The sequence below is a fragment of the Brassica napus genome, chromosome C4 (assembly GCF_020379485.1).
Source record: "Brassica napus cultivar Da-Ae chromosome C4, Da-Ae, whole genome shotgun sequence".
NCBI classification, from domain to species: Eukaryota; Viridiplantae; Streptophyta; class Magnoliopsida; order Brassicales; family Brassicaceae; genus Brassica; species Brassica napus.
The window spans coordinates 32,842,598-32,867,140 of record NC_063447.1 but is presented as its reverse complement, the minus strand read 5'-3'; the positions used below and the strand labels follow the sequence as shown (position 1 = coordinate 32,867,140).

General features: G+C 37.9%; 1 protein-coding gene, 1 non-coding gene and 1 pseudogene across 2 annotated transcripts; all 3 read right to left on the bottom strand.

Annotated features, from left to right (window-relative positions):
- Nucleotides 1-814: 814 nt before the first annotated feature.
- LOC106392376 (serine/threonine-protein kinase ZRK1-like) lies at nucleotides 815-2,654 on the bottom strand. The gene has a single exon (XM_022705830.2). The coding sequence runs from the start codon at nucleotides 2,179-2,181 to the stop codon at nucleotides 1,156-1,158; it is 1,026 nt and encodes a 341-aa protein (XP_022561551.1). The 5' UTR covers nucleotides 2,182-2,654; the 3' UTR covers nucleotides 815-1,155.
- A 249-nt stretch (nucleotides 2,655-2,903) lies between these two features.
- Nucleotides 2,904-3,099, bottom strand: LOC125586492. Its single transcript, XR_007323020.1, has one exon. It is a non-coding gene; the product is annotated as a U2 spliceosomal RNA (small nuclear RNA).
- Nucleotides 3,100-11,371: 8,272 nt separating this feature from the next.
- Nucleotides 11,372-23,270, bottom strand: LOC106392377 (annotated as a pseudogene).
- Between the last annotated feature and the right edge of the window lie 1,273 nt (nucleotides 23,271-24,543).

Here is a 24,543-nt window from a genome sequence, read left to right as displayed (position 1 = left end):
AAGAAAGGTTTGAATTTTAGGTCAGGCTCGGGTTCTTTTATACACTATCTAGCTTTTAACCAAGGCCTCTCTTACTGATGTGGGACGTTAGTAGTATCCTTTTGTTGTCTATAAACAAAGACAAAACGATGACGTCTTTGTTTACAGATTATTTTTCAACTGTCGGTGCTTTCACATTGGTCAAACAAGCTTCACAAACCAAGAAGACAAGCTTCTCTGGTGAGACACTTAAAACAGATTTATCTATCTATTATGCAGTCTTACTAGTGCAATATTGTAATGATATAAGTTGGGTGCAGAGAACTGAATTTGCATACTTCTTAATATACATAATAATGTAACAGAACTTGTGTAAAGTTCAAAACAGAGTATCTTTTAAAAATCATGTCAGAACCCGCTTCAGTTCTTTAGCTATCTGAATCAGCTTCGGTCTGTCTTCGTCCCTCTCCTAACAGCATCTCAGTTCAAGTAAAAACAAAAGCTTCCACCTGAAATATTTGAGCACTTGTACTGTATCTCATCATCATAGAGCAAATCACTTCTTTGAGCTTCTTATTCTCATATAAGCCTTTCACATATTCAAGAATACCTACTGGATAGGCTTCAGATCCTGTGAAGTAAACTGATCTACCAGTGAGAAGAATTGTCAATAAGACTCCAAAGCTGTACACATGCATATATTCTGTCACAAGAAATGATGCAACTTGCAAAGTAGACATATGAAACTTCATCAAAGGCTATAAATAAACACAAAGGACATAGAAGGCAAAACAGAGTACTTAAGCGTTATAACTAAGTTTATGTAACAGATTAATTAATCTCTTGTTCATTTTCCGGTTTCTCTGAGACAATTCATGTATAAATTTGTACCTGACATCATTTAGATATCCTATGTTCAGGCTTAGAAGCACATATAATTGTTTCTAAAGATCCTCTGTTTTTTTGGCTGTGAAACTGCTATTTTTGTTTCGGAACCTAGTTTATGTATATGAACTGTCTGACTTGCAGGAAATGCATCAGAAACAGAACATTGCTACTAGTTTATGTATCCTCAAAACTCTTTCTTAATTGAAATGAAGTCTTACTAGAAAATCATATACTACAAGAAATCCAGCAATACACATATACACAAACTTACTAGGTATGAGCATAATCTCAAATTGATGCTTGTTCTATTAGCTTAATCTCTTTTGCCACCAAGATCATCTTCGGCCTGTCTTCATTCCTCTCCTCACAGCATCCAAGTGCCAGGTCGAGACACATTCTCATCTGACCAGGCCTCATGTCGTTCGAACCACCCCCGAACTCAACAGGTTCTCCTCTCTCCAGCAGATCCTTCACATGTTTAAGAATACTAGTACCAAAAACTGAGTGCCCATCTGATAGAAGTTGTGGTCGTCCCATCAGAAGAACCAGCATAAAGATTCCAAAACTGTACACATCTGTGTATTCTGACACTATTTTCGTCAAGTGATAAATAGGATCTATGTATCCGAAAGTTCCAGCCAATCTATCTTGAATCCACGTCTTACCCTCAGGGAGTGTAACGGCAAGCGAGAAACCAGTGAGCTTAGCCCTCCCATTCTTTTCCAACAAAACATTAGTTGCCTTAATATCTCTGTGGACAATGATTCTAGGGAAAGCAGTGTGAAGATAAGTTATAGCAACCGCAACCTCTTTGGCAATCTTCAAACGTACATTCCACGGCAACACCGGCGTCTCCAAGCTACCAACACTTCCTCGAGTGTTCAAAGATCTATATTCTAGGTCTTCAAATACCAACACCGGATGAAGAAATTCGAGACAGCATCCCATGAGTTTGAGGAAACCAATGTGGTTACTTACCCGAGCAGATAACACAATATCGTTGTAAGCACTCTCTTCACCCACTTGCCTTGTTAATCTCTTGATCACGTAAGATCTGCCTTCGATGACTTCCTTGTACCAGCGTAAGGGTGATGGAATATCAGGGAGAGAATACTTGGGATCGAAGTTATTGATGGCTTTGGAGATTTGATAGGAAGAGAACATTCTGATAGGGTTTGACATGCCGTTACAGTCGGCTATAAGTTGCTCAAGAAACATACTTCCATTTTTTAAAAACAACTTTCTCGCCTTGCCCCTCCAGAATTCCATCGCCCTTGTGAGTGAGAGAGACGATCTTACAGTTTCCTTTTTCATGATGAGATTGTAATTCAAAGGACAAAGGGAAAGTGTTGTGGGAAATAATAAACAGTTCACGGAATATCTATATTTTATATTTCAATTATTGTTCCTTTTGACTCAACTTGTGTTCCGACATCACTTTCCCTTTGAACCATCCTCGTCTTTTCTCTGAAAAAAGTCATCTCGAGTTAAGTTGTTTTTAATTATTTTACTCATGTTGTTGATCATAAGATGAATTGCTTGATAAACAAGACAAAGAAGAAGAACTCAGAAGCAAATCAACCGCTAAGATCGTTTCAAGAGACTGGAAATGTCTCCTTAGAAAATCTCATCGAGCTTTGCAATGACAAATCAAAAACTGCTAACCAAATCATCTAATCATATAATCCCCCAACAAACTTCAGCAATCACATGTTTCTCTTAGAGTTTATGTACAAAACAGAGATATGCTCGAAAACCACCTTTGATACATTAGTCAAGATCTGATGACAGAGCGGTTTCAATAAATGGCTAATGGTTACAAGAACTTCCTCAAATTGTAAGGATGTTGTCTTTAGTTTGAGAATATCCTGTTTAGTTTTGTGAGTATGCTGAACTAAGATGGCAAAAGAGAAAGCTATAGCGGTTTCTTACCTCCAAACCGTCTTCTCAAGAACTACAACCTTCTTCTTGGATTCAAATGGGAACACTACAAAGTTAAGTGGTGTTTCTGTGTGTTAAGAATTGAACTGTTTTTGGCGGGTTGAGCCAGGCCCGTGCAGCAGTGCAACGCATGGGTGACTCTTGAAAACCGAGATAGCAAGCTATCTTATTGAGTTTTCTCCCTCAAAAAATAGAGTTAATATCATGTGAACCAATGATCCACATATCAGATATTAAACTGATAAGAACAGATACTACACTTGATCTTAGCCAAAAGGCCGAGAAAGGTATGAATTGAAAGTGTGGTTCGGCTTTCTTTTTATAGTGTGAAGTATATGACTAATGACTCTCTGTCTTACGATGTGGGACTCTTATAAATATCCTTTTTCTATCTTATGACCAATGTCTCTCTAGTCTCTACAGGTTATTTTTCAACTGTCGGTTCTTTCCCATTAGTCACAGAAGCTTCACAAACCTAGAAGAACGATGGAAACTTCATCAAAAGTTCTTCACACGCAGAAACAGATGAACTTGGTTTGTTCAGAAATCTCACGCTTGTTCCATTGAGTTCATACAAAAGTACAAAACAGTCAGAAATTTTCAAATTTAAGTTCATTCTTTCTCTTCCAATGGTTCTCCATCTTTGTTTGCTACTTTTTGGCGTTTCTGTATCAGACTGTTGTTAAAAGAGTTTATTGCCACTTCAGACGCTGTATACAGGTTTTTCTCTAAGAGCCTATTCATTAAAATCCTTACAGCTACATATAATAACTTGAAAAGAGTTTGTTTGTTTCAGAAGTAACAAGAGCTTCACTAAAAATCTCAACATGTTTTGGCTTCATATCAGTCACATAGACCACACTTCCCTAAGAAGCTCATATCTTACATTTGCTACCACTGCACCTACTTGCTCATCTTTCTCCTTCACATTCCCATAGTGTCCCGAACTTAGTGACACATACACTTTGTCAATAACAAAGGTAAGAGGAGAATTCAGTTCATCAAGCTCCTCATCGCTAGTGTATCATTTTCTTTGTATCATAGACGTGTTCCTCAACATTCTAGAGACGTCTCCACCTACCTCTGAAATATTCTCTGCAACATTGTTTGATGATGGAGGAATGTATGTAACAGGTGAACTGATAACTTCTGATCCAAAATGCTCTGATCAGATCAAAACAAATAAAAATGGTATAAACAGTGCAAACAAGAGCACAGAGTATACTGAAGGATTAGAGTCTTGTTAATTATCTCGGTATTAAGTTTTTGTGGGACAGCTCCAGGGACATGATCAGGGGAAAAAAAGCACCAGGTGTAAAGTTGCAGAGTATTATTTTGATCAATGGAAGACTGATCGATGGACATACCTATGAATCAATCAAAGAAAAAAAGTCATTAGGTTGATCAAGAACTTGAGATCGGAAAAGATATCAAAACCTCTACTCTAATGGATAAGTCCATAAGCATGTCTTTAGGGAGCATAAGTAGATTTCTAAGTTCGTTTAACAAACTGAAGTATTTCTAGTGTTCATGTCCAATATTTGAGCAAGGCATCTAGACCAAAAGCCAAACTACGATTCATGTTTCTTGATGTTGTACCGAGTTTTTAAGCTGTGCCCCTGAGAATGTAAGAGTGCAAATGGAAGCATTCATTGAGCTTGATTTTAGATGTGTAAGATTTAGACCAGGAGAATAAGAGCTTCACATGATAAACGTTTCTAAAGAACTCAAGAAGATAGAGAAACATATCTGAAATCATCTACATATCCTCTGTTCTTGAACTGTGAAGCCAAGTTTAAAAATCATTTCTTTCTGAGGCAGAAGTATGGAATTCAGACTCTCAGGGGGACTCAGATGCACATATGACTGTTTTTAAAGACTGTTTTTTTTATGTGCGCGTGTGTAATGCTTGCACTATAATACCTGGGAGATATATCTTCTCTCAATGGTATCACAAAAAATTAGGATTGTTAATGCATTTTCCAGTACAATGAAAGTGGTACTTTTGTTACTGAACCTAGTTTATGTATATGAACTTTCTGACTTGCAGGAAATGCATCAGAAACAGAATATTGGTACTATAAAATGTACCTAGTACTAGAACTTACTTTGTAGTATCTTCAAGGGATGTTAACGTAGGGTAAAATAACCCAGTCCAGCCCAACCCACAAATAACCCAACCCAATTTATATCCAACCTGCAAAAACCCAGAAACATCAAGGTTGAAATCCAAACCCAGAAAATAACCCAATATGGCATAGGTTTTACCCGTGGGTACCCAAAGTATTATCTTATTTATTCTGAAGATCATGTACAATATTAATATCATTAATGTGAGCTTTAATATATAAACAAGATTTTGCAATTTTATAGAAAACTTGTTTTAGCGCAAAACTCGTTTACAATTTTAGCGGAAAAACTCGCTTTTTCGAAAAAAAAAATATTTTGCAATTTTAACCGGAAAACTCATTTTGCGGTTTTAGCAGTAAACATTTTGACAGGAAAACTCATTTATGGTTTTAACGAGGAAACTTGTTAAGTTGTTTTTGTGGTTTTAGCGGAAAATTTTCTTTTTGCGGTTTTTGATCGGTAAATTTTTTTTTTGTGATTTTGGTTGGAAAACTCATTTTTGCGGTTTGCGGGAAAATAATCTTTCTGGTTTTGGCGGAAAAATTCGTTTTTGGAGTTTTGGCGGAAAAACTTGTTTTTACGGTTTTGGCGGGAAAATTTGTTAGATTTTGGCGGGAAACCCGTTTTCGATTATGGTGGGAACAATTTTTTTGCGATTTTTAGGCGGAAAAACTCGCTTTTGATTTTGACGGAAAAACTCGGTTTTTCGGTTTTGGCGGGAAAACTCGGTTTTTTCGGTTTTCGCCGGAAATCTCGTTTTTGATTTTGATGGGAAAACTCGGTTATTCGGTTTTGGCGGAAAAACTTGGTTATTCGATTTTGGCGGGAAAACTCAGTTTTCGGTTTTGGCTGGAAAACTCGGTTTTCGGTTTTGGTGGGAAAACTCGGTTTTCAGTTTTGGCGGGAAAACTCTGTTTTGCGGTTTTGCGGTTTTGGCGGGAAAACTCGTTTTTGATTTTGACGGGAAAACTCGGTTTTTCGGTTTTGGCGGAAAAACTCGGTTTTTCGGTTTTCCCGGGAAAACTCAGTTTTTCGGTTTCGACGGGAAAAATCATTTTTCGGTTTCTGCGGGAAAAATCATTTTTTCGGTTTCTGCGGAAAAAATCGTTTTTGCGGTTTTGGCGGAAAAAATCGTTTTTGCGGTTTTGGCGGAAAAATTGGGTTTTACGGTATTGGCGGGAAAACTCGATTTTGCGGTTTTTAGTCAGAAAACTCGATTTTGCGATTTTAGCGGAAAAACTTGATTATACGGTTTTTGCAGGAAAATTCAGTGTTGCGGCTTTGGTGGGAAAACTCGGTTTTGCGGTTTTGGCGGGAAACTTAGGTTTATGGTTTTGGCGGGAAAACTCGGTTTTGTGATTTCGGTAGAAAAACTCGATTTTTCGGTATCGGCGGAAAAACTCGTTTTTGGTTTCTGTGAGAAAATTTATTTTTACGGTTTTGGCGGAAAAAATCATTTTTTGGTTCTGACGGAAAAACGTTTTTGCAAATTTTATATAATTTAATTAAAATGGTGAAAATCTATATATATAATTGAAAACTCATGGGTACACCATTACCCTTTTGTATTTACTCAACATAAATATGAGTTTTAAAATTAATACACGTGGTTGATCCAATTAATCTTAGAGCACAATTATCGGGAGTTACAAGGGGGTTTTTAAAGTGATGGACCCCATATTTTGAGTAAAAATCGGTAATAGAGAAGATGAAATAAGGATCGCTTTTGTTCTGATCCTTGTACTGTCTGCGGGCCCCACTGACACGTGGCGGCTCGCAATTGATTCCCTTTATAATTTTTTTAAAAAAAATATATATATATATAAGAAACTCAAAAATCAATTATACGGATAATCATGGTCTTAGATGGGTAAAAACCCAACCCATTATTAGTGGGTTTGGGTAAAAACTCAACCCATTATTAGTGGGGTTTGGGTAAACCCATAGGTAACATCCCTAGACGAGAGAGATAAAGTTTGGGATCGAATCGATTAGTAGCTTTGAGAATTTGGCCTGAAGAGAAGAACCGGATCGGGTTTGAATGAAGCAGAGTGCTTCCATTTTTGAAGAACCATTATCTCTGCTCCTTCACATTCTTGCTCTTCCCGGGTCTCATTGTCCAATTATGAAAAATTAAAACAATAATGTTTCAAGGGAATATTAATAAGAACATCTATTTATTTATACTTCTTTGACATATTCAATGTTGTTGCTTTGCTGGTTAAAGCGTTGACATGGATGCAACGTATGAGAGCCGTTGACGAGCATAGTCCAAGTGGCAAAAGTGCTCAGCATGATTGAGAAATCTGCATATGGAGATCAGATTAGCCATAATTGAAGTCAGGCATGCTCATTTTGTCTGTCTTAAACAGCAGAGTTCTGAGTTTTCCTAAGATACAAGTAGGGATGTTATAATAGGTTTTGTTAGCGGGTTTTAAAAATAAATAAATATTTTCCGCAAAGAGAGACAGATAATGTAACAGATTTGTACTAGGTTTGGCAGGTTAAGCCAGCTCATGCAATAGTGTAACGCAAAGGCGACTAGCAAAAGTCCAGATATCTAGGTTGATAGCCCAGAGAGCAAATATTTAATTGATAAGAATTTGGTGGCCTCGATAGAAAATATTAGATTGATAAGAAGCCGAAAGGCCGAGAAAGGTATGAATTTTAAGTCCAGATCCTCTTCTTTAATATACTAGCGAACTTAGACCATCTCCAACGGTTCACTCTATTTTTTCTTTCAAAATAAAGTTATTCTATAATAGAGTTGAGTTCTTCTTTAATGGTATTCTATTTTAGAGGAGAATTTGAAGCTAAAAACAAAAAAAATGGATTATTCTATATATAGTGTAAATTCACTTTTTACTCTATTATAAAGAGGAAAGTAGTATACCATTGGAATATTTGTATTTTAAACTCTATTTTAAAAGGAATAATAGAATGGAGTTGAAGATGCTTTTATATCAAATGCCTCTCTATCTTACTGATGTTGGACGTTAGTAGTATCCTTTTGTCTAGAAGCAAAGACAAAACGGTAACGTTTTCATCTACATATTATTTTTCAACAAAGTGTAGGTCGGGATGTCAATTGGCCCTAATGATCATGGGCTAACCCAATCCAAATTAAAATGGGCTCGATATAATCAGACACAAATTGTTAGTAGTCCAAATGGGCGAAAACCAACTTTAACCAAAAATAAATGAGTCGCACACATTTGGACTGGGCTGTCCAATAAACACTAAAAACTAGGGTTTTTAAATTTTCGTATAAAGTCATATTTTTCATCAAATTTGCAAAATCACATTTTTCCGCAAGAATCACAAAATCACAAAATCGCGTTTTCTACAAATACCGTAAAATTATGTTTTCCCACCAAAATCGTACAATCATGTTTTTCCGCCAAAACCGTAAAACTCATGTTTTTCCGCCAAAATCGCAAAATCACGTTTTTCCGCCAAAATCGCAAAATCACATTTTCTCGCCAAAATCGCACAATCACATTTTTATACGCCCTAAATTGGAGGATCAATTTAGCTGGGTGTTGGATATGATCTGAAAAGGCAAATGGTTCTTCTGGAACTGAGATAGATTGAAAGGATCGTCAAGAGATGTGGAATGGCTCTTGATATACTCACGATCTAAGGCTAACCACCTAAGAAAGAATGTAGTGCGTTGGCTAACCACCAAACAACACACAAAGATAAAATGGTTGACCACCAAATCAACAAGCCGGCTCATACCAATGAACTAGCTAAAGAACTCTCTCTCTCACTAAGAGAAGAAACGGAAATAAACTCAAAAACATAGAATGATTTTATTCGTGGAAGAGTTTACATATTTATAGTACAATGAGTCAAAGAAAGATCTAAGAGTTTTGTAGAAAACTAGAAACTTAGAAAACATAAACAAAGACTAAGACTTTTGACTAGAAAGAAGTGTGTTGTTGAATGTCCTTTGATATGACCACGACTTTGACTCCTTTTTTGATATTTCTTGATGCAAATGGGCAGAAGACCATCAGCAAAGGCCTGGTCGAATTTGGAGTAAAACAAACCCAAATTGAATTTGTTATGAATTCTTCCGGGGGCTGAAAAATGCCCATTTCGCCCAGCAACTAAACCAGCTCCATCTTCAGTGTCACTTAGCTCATTCAGCTCCAAGCTAGTGTCACTTAGCTCACTCAGCTCATCCAAGTAAGTGACACTTCGTCAAGCTCGTCCAAAGTGGATTCTAGCTCGACCATCAGTCTTAACTTGTTGAGTTTGTCGGGAAATAACTCCTTGGGCCGTGTCCATGATCTGAACCGGTCGATGCTCGATTTGGGTTCTATCATTCCCTCCCTCTTCAAAAATATTTGTCTTCAAATCTGGAACATTAAAAGGAAAAGGATTATAAGCAAAAGAATCATAATCAGCACAATGCTCACCTTGAGTTTGGTCTAGTTTTTGAATGGAAGAAGATCTTTCTTGGTTTGCTTGATGACCACTGTTTTGTTCTTCATCTGGCCCTTCCTGCATTGACACAAAGCTTCCAAGACCAAGGACATATGCACCAATATCAAGAGCATTCAAAGGACCAGAAAATTCATCCTTGTTCAAAACATTTTCAGAATCCTTTTCGAACTGAGAAATTAATTCAAAACTACTTGGATTCTCTGGTTGTAAAATGTTTAATTGCAAACAAGACTCGTCAAGAATTGATTCAGACTGACAAGAAAATAAGTTCTTATGTTCACAAGATTTCAAAACTGCCATTGGCTCATGTGCATAGTCATCGAAAATTGGCAATAGGTCTGAAAATTCCTCCTTTTCTGGCACGGTTTCAACTTTGTCATTCTCCAAAGTCACCAACGGTTTCTGGTTTTGGCACTTGTTAGCATAATGACCAATCCTATGGCATTTGAAGCACCTGGTAGAATGAGCTTTGCTTGTGGGTTTCACAGCTTTCCTTTTATCAAAAGAAAACACATTAGTTTTCAAATCGGAATTTGAAAGAGAAGAAAAATTATGTTGCTGTTTTGGTGCATAAGAAGTGTTGGTGTTTCCCTTCTTTTTGAGTTGCTGAATAGCAAAAATTGCCTTATGCAACATCTTCTCCAAACTAGCATAAGTCTGAAGCTCGTTCTGATCAAGCATATCTCGGTTGCTTCTCTTGACTTTGGTGAAGGGACGATCACCATTTCTGACCCTCTTCTCATCTTCATTGAACATGTCTTGCCTCTTCCTTTGGTTTCTTTGCTTCTGCACAAAATCAAATCCATTAGAAGCAAACTGTTTCTTATCTCTAAAAATCAATTGCTCTTTTTCAGACACGGTTTTAAAAGGGTAGAAAACATCTTGTTGTGGTTTTGAAGCCTGATTTTCTTTCCTTAGAAGTCCAAACATCCTGAAAACACTTAATAAACGAGTTAGCAAATAAAAATTCTCACACTCTCAAAGTGTTTAGCTCACGATTTTTAGGTGATCACTTAGAGTTCTTTTTACTGGTTCAAAGCATGATAGGCAGTCAAAATTTAGCAATCAAAAACCAAAACAACCTTTTATAGGTAAAAGAAAAGAGAGAAAGATGAACAAATTTTTATGTGGATCCGCCTTAACTGTCCTAAAGCTGGGTTTCTCTTCAGCCAGCATGGTTTCTCTTCCACCACTCCCCTTGGATTTCTCTTCAGAAGTGATTCAAGCCAAAACTTTTACTCTCTTTTTTTAATCGTGTTTTATTTTTAATAACTGGCGATCACAAGGGAGTAAAGGAACATCCCGGATCCAACAATAAATAAGAAAAGAAAATCGTGGAGAGGTGAGAAGATGAAAAGATGAAATGAAAACAAACCAGCCAAAGTGGCTCTGATACCACTTGATACGCCCTAAATTGGAGGATCGCTTTAGCTGTGTGTTGGATATGATCTGAGAAGGCAAATGGCTCTTCCGGAACTGAGATGGATTGAAAGGATCGTCAAGAGATGCGGAATGGCTCTTGATATATCCACGATCTAAGGCTAACCACCTAAGAAAGAATGTAGTGTGTTGACTAACCACCAAACAACACACAAAAATGAAATGGTTGACCACCAAATCAACAAGCCGGTTCACACCAATGAACTAGCTAAAGAACTCTCTCTCTCAGTAAGAGAAGAAACGAAAATAAACTCATAAACATAGACTGATTTTATTCATGGAAGAGTTTACATATTTATAGTACAATGAGTCAAATAAAGATTTAAGAGTTTTGTAGAAAACTAGAAACTTAGAAAACATAAACAAAGACTAAGACTTTTTGACTAGAAATAAGTGTGTTGTTGAATGCCCTTTGATATGACCACGACTTTGACTCCCTTTGTTGATATTTCTTGATGCAAATGGGCAGAAGACCATCACCAAAGGCCTGGTCAAATTTGGAGTAAAACAAACCCAAATTGAATTTGTTATGAATTTTTCCGAGGGCTGAAAAAGGCTCATTTCGCCCAGCAACTAAACCAGCTCCATGTTCAGTGTCACTTAGCTCATTCAGCTTCAAGCTAGTGTCACTTAGCTCACTCAGCTCATCCAAGTAAGTGACACTTCGTCCAGCTCATCCAAAGTGGATTCTAGCTCGACCATCAGTCTTAACTTGTTGAGTTGGTCGGGAAATAACTCCTTGGGCCGTGTCCATGATCCGAACCGGTCGATGCTCGATCTGGGTTCTATCAATTTTCCCTCCAGAGTCGCAAAATCATATTTTTCGCCAAAATCGTAAAATTACGTTTCTCTGCCAAAATCGCAAAAATATGTTTTCTCGCCAAAATCGCAAAATTGCGTTTTCCGCCAAAATCGCAAAACCGTGTTTTCCACCAAAACTATAAAATTTCATTTTCCCGCCAAAATCGTAAAATCTCATTTTTCCGTCAAAACCGCAAAATCACATTTTCCCGCCAAAACCGTAAAATCATGTTTCCTGCAAAATCGTAAAATCAAATCCCCCCCCAATCGGAAAATTCGTAAAATCATGTTTTTCGCCAAAACCGCAAAATCACATTTTTTATGTCAAGATCGCAAAATCACGTTATTCTGCCAAAACCGCAAAATCATGTTTTTCTGCAAAAACCGCCAATATAATGTTTCCCATTAATAATGTCATATCAATTTTTCTCACCAAAACTGCAAAATAATGTTTTTCCGGTAAAATTGTAAGATCACGTTTTGCCGTCGAAAACATAAAATTATATCTTTTTGCTAAAACTGTGAAGTTACGTATTTTGATAAAATCACAAAAAAAAAATATTCTAACAAAAATATAAAACTTTTATTTTTTTGGGCTCCATGGATAATCGGTTATGGTCTAGATTAGTCTTATTTCGGCGTGGTCTATTTGGACTTTGACCAATATGTCCAGAAAATGAAATTGTCCAACTGGATAAATCCATTTGGACATGGATAGCCTAACTGACATCCTCAACTGTAGGTTCTTTCACATTGGTCAAAGAAGCTTCACAAACCAAAAAGACAAACTTCTCTGGTAAGACACTTAAAACAGATTTATCTATCTATTATGCAGTCTTACTAGTGAAATATTGTAATGATATACGTAGGGTGCAAAGAAACTGAATTTCCATACTTCATAATATACATAATACAATGATTGTTACGTAGCTACATATAGTCCAAGCAAATGTAACAGAACTTGTGTAAAGTTCAGAACAGAGTATCTCTTAAAAATCATGTCAAAATCCGCTTGAGTTCTTTAGCTATCTGAATCATCTTCGGTCAGTGCAAGTAAAAAAAACCAAGCTTCCACCTGTAAGATTTGAGCACTTGTACTGTGTATCTCATCATCATAGAGTCAATCACTTCATTGAGCATCTTATTCCCATATAAACCTTTCACACATTCAAGAATACCTACTGGATAGGCTTCAGATCCTGTGAAGTAACTGATTGAGAAGAATTATCAATAAGACTCCAAAGCTGTACACATGCATATATTCTGTCACAAGCAATGATGCAATTTGCAAAGTACTTAAGCGTTATAACTAAGTTTATGTAACAGATTAATTAATCTCTTGTTCATTGTCCGTTTCCCTAAGACAATGCATGTATAAATTTATTACTTGGCTTTATAGTCCAAGAACAGAGAGGATCTCTAAAGTGATGTCTGGATCCGCTTGAGCTCTTTAGCTACTTCGATCATCTTTGGCCTGGATTCATCTACCTTCCCACAGCATCTCAGAGCAAGTGCAACACATGCTTCCATTTGAAACCGTTGACCACTTGTCATGTCTTTCACCATCTTTGTATAAAATGTGTCAGTCACTTCATCAAGCTTATCTTTCTCATACAAGTCTTTCATGAAGCCAGCCAATAACTCCTTCTCTCTTTGCCATTAGAAGAATCCGTGAAGAACCATCAAAAAGACTCCAAATAAAAAAAAAAGCAACCAAGGATTGGTTTAGGTATATGGGCCTCCTAATGCAAACAAGGCCTAACTAACAAAGATTATGCTTCAAATATCAAGAGTATATTTAGTTGACCTGATGGGGAAGGAAGGTCCTACCGAACCATAGCCTACCAAAGTTGACTCTCTCTCTTTCTTTCTTGCATCCATTAGACGATCTTCAAACTTCAGATTCTGTGTTTAGAGATGTTGGGTTTGTACAAGAGGAAGAATAAGAATAAAGAAGAGGAGATTCATTTCCAGAAGAATGAGAGCTTAATGTTGGAGGAACTCATTGCATCTTCCGGAGAGATATACAACCCTATCCGTACATTTACTTCCCACCAAATCCTTCAAGCCACAAACAACTTCGACTGGAACTATATAACCTCCGAAGACAGATTCCTATGGTACAGAGGTACGATCCAAAACAAGCCCGTAGTGATCAAGAAATACCAAGACTGTTCCCTTTTCGACTCACCATGACATCACTGCCATCTTTGATGAGTAGCCATAAGAACGTTGTTAAGCTCTTAGGCTGTTGTCTAGAGTTTCAACATCCCGTTCTCGTGTGTGAATACCGGAGAACTGAGCTTTAAACTGTATAAAACGTGCTAGATATGGAGCCACAAGACCGTTTCCTTGGAACGCAAGGTTGAAGATTGATAAGGAGATTGCAGAAGCTGTGACCTATCGTCATACATGTTGACATGAAGAAGAATTAAGCTGTTAGACTTGAGAATTAAGCTGTCAGACTTGAAAATACTTATAAGGTTTTATAAGGTTTTATAAGGCTTTATAAGGATCACCAGATTTGAGTAAAGCACCAGACTTGAGTTTAGAATCTGAAGACCAGACTTGAGAAGCAAAGAAGAAGAAGAAGAGAGAAAGAGACCGTTGAAGATATTTTAAACAATAAATATTTTATTGTATTGTGTAATGAGACAACTTGCCTTTAAAAGACTTGTATCCAAATCCACAATTCAAAAATTAAGGAAATAGAGTTTCTCCCAGGTCTACTTTCTCTCTCTCTGTCTCTGTGTTCTTCAATGTTCTTCATCTAAATCTCTTTATCCTCACATTCTTTCATGGTATCAGAGCAAGTAAGCTCCTGAGATTCATTCTTCTCTACTCTATTCTCTTTACTTCCGCAAATCTCTGATTTTCCCTTTCTATTTATGGTAAAATTCATCCTATTCTTGAGTTGTTCTTCATTCCCAGAAAAAAAAATGGAAAACTCCTACACTGATGTCTTTAAATCCGTGTCTATTCTAGTTACCCTCAAGGGAACCAACTACTTACTGTGGTCTAGACTTGTCAAAACCGCTCTTGGAGGCAGAGGTCTTTGGGAGTATGTTGTTGACGGCAAAGACACCAAGAAGACCATCCTAGGAGAGGATGGTAAAGAAGTTGTTGCTGGGGCTGAAGGAGGTGGAAAGAGAAGTCAGAAGGATCTCATGGTTCTTTCCATCATTCAGAATAGTCTTGAAAGCTTACTCCTACTGTGAAACTTCCAAGGAGCTATGGGATACTCTCCAGAAGGTATATGGAAATATATCTAACTTCAGTAGGGTGTTTGAAGTCAAGAGGGCTATCAACACTCTCAGTCAAGAGGACACTGAATTTTCCAAGCATTTTGGGAAGTTCAGATCGTTGTGGGCCGAGTTAGAGATGCTAAGACCGGCCAGTCTTGATCCGGATGTACTTAATGAGAGAAAGGAGCAAGACATGGTCTTTGCTTTGTTGTTCACTCTCAACCCGGGTTATAGTGATCTAATCAAACACATTCTAAGAAGTGAGAAGCTTCCATCACTTGAGGAGCTTTGTGCTCAGATTCAAAAGGAGCAAGGCTCAGTGGGACTCTTTGGTGGCAAAGGAGACCTCATCATAGCTAACAAGGCTGAAGGAAATGAGCACAAACATGAGGGCATAGCTAACAAGAGGTATTACAAGCCAGAAGACAAGAAAGTGTGGGTGTGTGACCCTTGCAAGAAAAAAGGTCACGGCACCCACACCTCAAGCCTCAGAAGTTCAGGACACCTTGCTCTGATGCAAGGGGGAATCCCTGTCTTGTTATTGCCTAATGTTTATTTCAAAACTGATGGTTGTGAAGCATGTATTCTTGGCAAACATTGCAAGATTGTGTTTCCCAAGTCATCTACTATCTATGAGAAATGCTTTGATCTTATACACTCTGATGTCTGGACTGCACCATGCACTTCTAGGGAAAATCATAGATATTTTGTCACCTTCATAGACCAGAAATCTAAATATACATTGCTGACTATGATACCATCTAAAGATAGAGTACTAGATGCATTTATAAACTTCCAGAGCTACATAACTAATCAGTTCAATGTTAAGATCAAAGTATTCAGGTCAGATAATGGAGGGGAATATACAAGCACAGCTTTCAAATCCCACTTGGCCAAGCATGGAATAAGCCATCAAACCAGCTGCCCTTACACTCTACAACAAAATGGTGTAGCTGAGAGGAAAAACCGACATCTGATGGAAGTGGCCAGGTCCACGATGTTCTACACCAACATGCCTAAGAGGTTCTGGAGTGATGCAGTCATGAGAGCATGCTATCTCATCAACCGAACTCCAACAAGAGTCCTTGATGATGCCACACCTTATGAGGTATTGAACAAAAGAAAACCATCTATTGACCATTTACGGGTATTTGGGTGCTTGTGCTATGTATTGCAAACAGGTGATCATAGGAAAAAACTTGAGGCCAGAAGCACAAAGGCAATGTTCATTGGGTATTCTACCACTCAAAAAGGCTACAAATGCTACACTCCAGAGACAAGAAGAATCTTAGTATCCAGAGAGGTCAAGTTTGTGGAATCTAGAGGCTATTATGAGGAGAAAAGTTGGGACAATCTCAAGGATCTATCTCAAGGGGCCTCAGATAGGGCAAACAACCTACGGATTATCATGGAGAGCCTAGGTATCATCATGACACCAAATGAAAGAACTACTGGTTCAGCAAATAGTTTAGATCAAGCCAATGGTATGGATGCGGCTGAAGAGGCTTCTCATCCTAATCCTGAAGGGGGGAATCAAGAGGATTCGTCTACTGGTCAAGAGGAACCACACATGGGTCAAGAGGATCCGCAGACTACTGATCAAGAGCAAGAGGTTCATGATCAGGATGAAAGTCAACAACAAGAGGAATCAGATCAACAAAATGAAGTTGAAGCTGAGATTGTTGGAGAGGTCCAGCCGCTTAGGAGAAGCGCAAGGGTGAGAAAGCGTCCATCAAATTGGAAGTATTTCAACAGTCAAGCAGTAGCCCATCCCACTCAAGCAACTTGCTCCCTTGCTTACTATCCAAGAGATCATCAAGCCTTCATCACCAACATAGATCAAGAGTATATTCTGAGGACCTATGAGGAGGCAATGGAGATAAAGGAATGGAGAGACTCAGTAGATGATGAGGTCAGTGCCATGATCCTAAATGGAACTTGGTTTGAGAGTGAGCTTCCCAAAGGCAAGAAGGCTGTCACAAGCATGTTATTATTCACTATCAAGTACTTGGCTAATGGGCAACCAGAAAGGAAAAAAACCAGACTTGTTGCAAGAGGCTACACTCAAGTCTATGGTGAAGATTACCTTCACACCTATGCACCAGTAGCTAAGCTTCACACGATACGGATTGTACTCTCATTGGCTGTGAACTTAGAATGGGATCTGTGGCAAATGGATGTCAAGAATGTTTTTCTACAAGGAGAGTTAGAAGATGAGGTCTACATGAGACCACCACCTGGTATGGAACACCTTACCAAACCAGGAAATGTATTGAGGCTGAAGAAAGCCATCTATGGTTTGAAACAATCACCAAGAGCGTGGTACCACAAACTAAGCACCACACTCAATGGAAGAGGTTTTGCCAAGTCTGAAGCTGATCATACCCTATTCACTCTCACTAGCCAACAAAGAATCATTATCATTCTCATCTATGTTGATGACATTATCATCACGGGCAGTGACAAAGAAGGGATCATCTCGACCAAGACGTTCCTTAAGGCTTCATTTGATATCAAGGACTTGGGAGAGCTCAAATACTTCCTAGGGATCGAGATGTGTAGGTCTAAGGAAGGGTTGTTTCTATCTCAAAGGAAATACACCCTTGACTTACTAAATGAGACTGGAGATCTTGGTGGAAGAGCTGCCAAAACACCTCTAGAGGAAGGATACAAAGTGATGCGTGAGGGGGAGATTGAAGACAAGTCATATGAAGATGTAAAGCACTATAGGAGAATGGTGGGAAAACTCATTTATCTTACCATTACCCGACCAGATGTATGCTTTGCAGTAAACCAAGTAAGCCAACACATGCAAGCTCCCAAGGTACACCACTGGAACATGGTTGAGAGGATTCTCAGGTACCTAAGAGAGGCACCATGCCAAGGAGTATGGATGGGATGCAATAGAAGCACTGAGATTGTTGGGTACTGTGATGCGGATTGGGCAGGAGATCGAGTTGATAGGAGATCAACTACTGGATATTGTACCTTCATTAGAGGCAATTTGGTAACATGGAAGAGCAAGAAGCAGAAGGTGGTGTCTTGTTCAAGTGCTGAGGCAGAATATAGAGCTATGAAGAAGCTCACAAGCGAGTTGATTTGGATCAAGGGACTTCTTAAGGACTTGGGAATTGAAGTTACAACGCCAATCACGATGCATTGTGATAACCAGGCTGCTATACACATTGCTAGCAACTCAGTCTTCCATGAAAGGACTAAACATATAGAGGTAGATTGCCACAAAGTGAGACAAGCCGTGGAGCAGAAGATCATATTGCCGTGCTACACAAGGAGTGAAGATCAGCTAGCTGATATCTTCACCAAGGCAGCAAGCACTAAGGTATGTGAGTTCATTCATCCAAAATAGGGACTCATAGACCTATCATGTCAATGATCTCTCCTTCATGAAGTGTTCTACTCTTTTTTCTTGACTTGGGTTTTCTCCCAAAGGGTTTTACCTAGTTGAGGTTTTAATGAGGGAATACTTCATGGCTTCCAAGCTTGACTTGTTCCACATGGTCAAGCTTGAGGGGGAGTGTTGAGATGAAGCAGAATTAAGCTGCTAGACTTGAGAATTAAGCTGTCAGACTTGAAAATACTTATAAGGTTTATAAGGTTTTATAAGGCTTTATAAGGATCACTAGATTTGAGTAAAGCACCACACTTGAGTTTAGAATCAGAAGACCAGACTTGAGAAGCAAAGAAGAAGAAGAAGAGAGAAGGAGACCGTTGAAGATATTTTAAACAATAAATATTTTATTGTATTGTGTAATGAGGCAACTTGCCTTTAAAAGACTTGTATCCAAATCCATAATTCAAAAATTAAGGGAATAGAGTTTCTCCCAGATCTACTTTCTCTCTCTCTCTCTGTTCTTCAATGTTCTTCATCTAAATCTCTTTATCCTCAAATTCTTTCAATACCGAGTTCCCAAGAACTATAATCCATAGAAACTAAAAGCTTGCAAATATCTTCTTGGGTGAGAACTTGACTGCTAAGCTCTCTTCTTTCAGTATCAGTGTACTGATTCCAGAAGAAGAATCTAGTGTAAACGACATGGTTATTACTTATTAGAGACTAAGTCTCCAACATCGGTAGTTGGAAGAGATCCTAAGCAATATTTAAGATAGATGAGCCAATACACTTATCACCGATTGTTTTAGGTTGAAAGTTTATCTAACTTAACATGGTATCAGCCCAATCCAAATACTTCAACCCAATCCACATTGATTTGGCCCAAAGTTGGCTCATCGATCTTTACAGAACATTCTGAGATTAATGTAAACATATATAGCCTTGGATCATCATGCTTATCCTTTTGACAGGAAAGTCAGAATATCTTCCTGTATGCCTGTCTATGTTGGCAAGTTGCTTTGATTGAAATGATAGACCCGTCTTGGACAGCGAGTTGGGACGTACCTGAGGATGTAAGAATGCAAATGGAAGCATTCATTGAGCTTGCTTTTAGATGTGTAAGACCAGGAGAAAAAGAGCTTCACATGATAGATGTTGCAGAAGAACTCAAGAAGATAGAGAAACCTACTTGAGAGATATGATTATTTTTAAAGATCCCCTGTTTATTTTGTTGTGTGTGTATATGCTTGCACTATAATACTTGAGAGATATATCTTTTCTCAGTGGTGTCACAACTTGTTTTGGATTCTTAACGCAACTTCTGTTAAATGAAAGTGGTGCTTTTGTTTCGCAACCAGGTTTATGTATATGAACTGTTTGGCTTGCAGAAATAGGATAGAAACACAAGATTGCTACTATAATCTGTACCTAACACTTGTAGTATCTTCAAGTGGGAAGAAGAAGAAACAAAAAAAGATCACTTACATTGGTACGTGAGACTGAAGATCTCCATGAAGATTCCAGATGCTGTAACGTATCTTTATAATGAATTCAAGACAGTACTATAATATCAGATGCTGTATCGTAACTCCAAAGACAAGAAAGGCCTAAAGGCTCTAAGAGTCAATCTTGAAAGTGCATTCAAGACACTACCTTATCCCATGGGGTCTGATTGTGATAGATCTGAATGCTAGTGCTGATGTGGCTGAGGGTTGTTGAGCTGGCAAGAGAAAAAGAGATGACAGCTAGAGAGGAGAAGATTAATGAAAGAGTATAAATAGAAGCTTTACCTTTCTTGTTGGTGATCGGTTTTGTTAGACTTGATCAATAGGCTTGTTGAGTTCATCTCTTCAAAAAGGCAGATTCGGAGAGATTGTTCTCTGGATTTGATGGCTCAAGGCATCGTTTGGTGACTTGAGATTGTAACTGGTTCCATAAGCAATAAGAAGAGTACTTGATCGCTTATCAGAGTGACCACCGCAAAATTTTCATCAGGTTTTGGATTTTTAGCTTAATCCTGATAAACAATTTTAATAAGAATAATTTGAAGTAAGTTCTTACTAGTATCCTTACTTACTACTTGGATTCTGGAACAGAACCTAAGAAAGATTTATGTATCCTCAAAACTCTTTTTTAATTTAAACTAGATTTTAACCCGCGCTAAAGCGCATGATATTTTTTGGTAATTTTTTATATAATTGCATTTTCTCTTCATTTAAAATAGGTCTGGACATAAAATCTGTAATCCAAAATCCAACCAAACTCAAACCCAAAAAACGTGATCAGTACCCAATCCGAAATATAAGAAAATCCCATAATAGGTATTATAGTGTGGTGCATCAAATATCCGAACCCGAACGGAAAACCCAAAAACCCAAAAAAATCCAAAAACCGACCAAAATTCTAAATCAATAGCAAATATAAATATATGAAACTTAACTATGTACTTCAAATATTCAATTCTATACTTATTTTGAAATTATATATAAAAATAAGTATTTAAATCTTCAATGAGTACCTTAAATATCCAATCCTATTTCTTACGTTTTGCTTTTCAGTTTTGGATTTAACTTCGGATATATCCGATCCCATATAACCTAAATCGGAACAATATATTGTTACTTTATGGATTTTAGATATGATACAATTTAGAAGTAAAACCTATGTGTTATATCAAACTTGTTTTGTACTTACAAATTTAACAGAATGAGACCTAAGATGTGAAATAAATTAGAATCAAAATTCCAAAAACCCAATTCGTATCGCAACGGGTACATGAACGCTCAAGCATAACTTTAAGTATATTTTATGTTTTGTTCAATTAATTTTATATTTGATAAATATTTTATATGTGTTGGAATAACCCGTAAAACTATACTCATAAAAAATATCAATGATAACATGTTCCAACATATCATTAAATATTAACGACTATCACTATTTATTTTATAAAATATATATATATATATATATATATATATATATATATATATATCTAATTTTAATACTTTTATGTATAAAAAATTATATTATTATGTAATTGGTGAGGGTTTTAAAAAAAATTGTTTTTTTGCATTTGAATTAAAGTACAACTGTATATATGAATTAATAGGCATATATAATTCTTTTATATTAATAAATAAAATATAATTGATTATTTACTTAAAAGTAGTGTCAACATAAATTCAATTCATTATTAAAAAATAGATTAGTTATTTAGTTCCTTAATTTTAGGTTAGGGTATATATTTAATAATAATTAAATTAGGTATAAATAGAAATAATAGGAAAGATAGTTAAATGTAATGAACCAACCTAGACTATTTGTAAGTAGATAAAAATAGGACCCTAAATTAATATATTAGATGAAGTCTTACTAGAAAATCATATACTACAAGAAATCCAGCAATACACATATACACAAACTTACTAGGTATGAGCATAATCTCAAATTGATGCTTGTTCTATTAGCTTAATCTCTTTTGCCACCAAGATCATCTTCGGCCTGTCTTCATTCCTCTCCTCACAGCATCCAAGTGCCAGGTCGAGACACATTCTCATCTGACCAGGCCTCATGTCGTTCGAACCACCCCCGAACTCAACAGGTTCTCCTCTCTCCAGCAGATCCTTCACATGTTTAAGAATACTAGTACCAAAAACTGAGTGCCCATCTGATAGAAGTTGTGGTCGTCCCATCAGAAGAACCAGCATAAAGATTCCAAAACTGTACACATCTGTGTATTCTGACACTATTTTCGTCAAGTGATAAATAGGATCTATGTATCCGAAAGTTCCAGCCAATCTATCTTGAATCCACGTCTTACCCTCAGGGAGTGTAACGGCAAGCGAGAAACCAGTGAGCTTAGCCCTCCCATTCTTTTCCAACAAAACATTAGTTGCCTTAATATCTCTGTGGACAATGATTCTAGGGAAAGCAGTGTGAAGATAAGTTATAGCAACCGCAACCTCTTTGGCAATCTTCAAACGTACATTCCACGGCAACACCGGCGTCTCCAAGCTACCAACACTTCCTCGAGTGTTCAAAGATCTATATTCTAGGTCTTCAAATACCAACACCGGATGAAGAAATTCGAGACAGCATCCCATGAGTTTGAGGAAACCAATGTGGTTACTTACCCGAGCAGATAACACAATATCGTTGTAAGCACTCTCTTCACCCACTTGCCTTGTTAATCTCTTGATCACGTAAGATCTGCCTTCGATGACTTCCTTGTACCAGCGTAAGGGTGATGGAATATCAGGGAGAGAATACTTGGGATCGAAGTTATTGATGGCTTTGGAGATTTGATAGGAAGAGAACATTCTGTTCTGATAGGGTTTGACATGCCGTTACAGTCGGCTATAAGTTGCTTAAGAAACATACTTCCATTTTTTAAAAACAACTTTCTCGCCTTGCCCTTCTCCTTCTTCCTTCTCCAGAATTCCATCGCCCTTGTGAGTGAGAGAGGCGATCTTACAGTTTCTTTTTTCTTGATGAGATTGTAATTCAAAGGACAAAGGGAAAGTGTTGTGGGAAATAATAAACAGTTCACGGAATATCTATATTTTATATTTCAATTATTGTTCCTTTTGACTCAACTTGTGTTCCGACATCACTTTTCCTTTGAACCATCCTCGTCTTTTCTCCGAAAGAAGCCATCTCGAGTTAAGTTGTTTTAAATTATTTTACTCATGTTGTTGATCACAAGACCAAAAAAAAAACTGTTGTGAAAAACGTGAGAAGGAACATATGCGGAAACAGATGAATAAAAACGATGTAATTACGACACAGATATTTAACGTGGTTCACCTCTAGTGCTACGTCTACGGGCAAAGAGAGATCTTATTATTGGAGGCGATATTGAGCTTACAAAGTGCAAGTTTAGGGTTACTTCGAATACAAGATATATATAGTAGCATCCCGTATCTAAAACCCTAGACTTTATGGACTCATATACCTAAGCCCACGATCAGATGTAACATCCATAATAACTTGATGCAACGCTCTTGATTCAACCGAGTCGGTATGATGTATGTAATGTAACATCCATCGCCTAGATGTAACATCCAGATTCAAGGCATATCAACAAATCTCCACCTTGACTTGAATCCTTCCAATAACAGATGTACCAGATGCACCTTCAAGTGTCAGATGTATCAGATGCGTGTCTCTGCGCCAGATGTACCAGATGCGCCATCAGCGCTAAATGTACCAGATGCACTTTCAAGTGCCGATGCGTCATCAACGCCAAATGTACCAGATGCGTTCTTCAAGCGCCAAATGTACTATCGCTCTCTTTGCCTCAGATGTCCCTTCGGACCAGATGTGTTGCTATGACGAACCAGACGCCCTTTAACGCTCAACTAGAGCCAGACGTTCGTCATCAAATGGATGTCCCAACGGACTAGATGTCCCAACGGACCAGATGTCCCAACGGACTAGATGTCCCAATGGACCAGACGTCCCAACGGACTAGATGCCCCAACGGGCCGGATGTCCCAACGGACAAGACGTTCCAACGGACCAGATGCCCCAACGGGCTAGATGCCCCAACGGGCCAAATGTCCTTACGAACCAGATGCCCCAACGGGCCAGATGTCCTTGCGAACCAGATGCCCCAATGGGCCAGATGTCCTTGCGGACCAGATGCCCCGACGGGCATGATGCCCCAACGGGCTAAACCATATACATGGTGAGATGAACATTTACAGTGCACAAAATACAGATAGGTTCATCTGAAGACATCACGAACCTTGTCAACACCTCATTAATGTAGGCCTTATGTGACAAGAACAACTCCTTCTCCATATCTCTGAAGATCTGCTGCATCCAAGTCCTTCATCTCAACTTCAGAACCCAAAAGCTCCAGCTTCTCGTTGTCACACTTCTCCTTAGCTATCATCATGTCATCCACATCTAGTACTAAACAGATGAACGTCGCATCCTTAAACTTACTCACGTAAACACACTAATCAAAAGGACTTCTGATGTAGCCCAACTTGATTATATAGCTGTCGAATCTCTTGTACCATCGTCTGAGAGACTGCTTAAATCCACAAAGTGACTTCTGAAATGTACACACATAGTAATCTTTTCCAGGAACTCGACAACCATCCGGCTGAGTCATGTATATCTCCTCTAGCTCTCCATGAAGAAACACTGTCTTCACATCAAATTGCTCAAGCTCCAAGTCCTGACGTGCTACCAGCACTAGCAACACTCTGATGGAAGTATCTCTGACCACAGGTGAGAACATCTCATTGCAGTCCACTCCCTCTCTCTGACTTAACCCTCTTGCAACAACACAAGCTT

What these genes read in the sequence shown, in the direction of transcription:
- LOC106392376 (XM_022705830.2), bottom strand. Translation starts at nt 2,181, where the DNA reads ATGAAAAAGGAAACTGTAAGATCGTCTCTCTCACTCACAAGGGCGATG.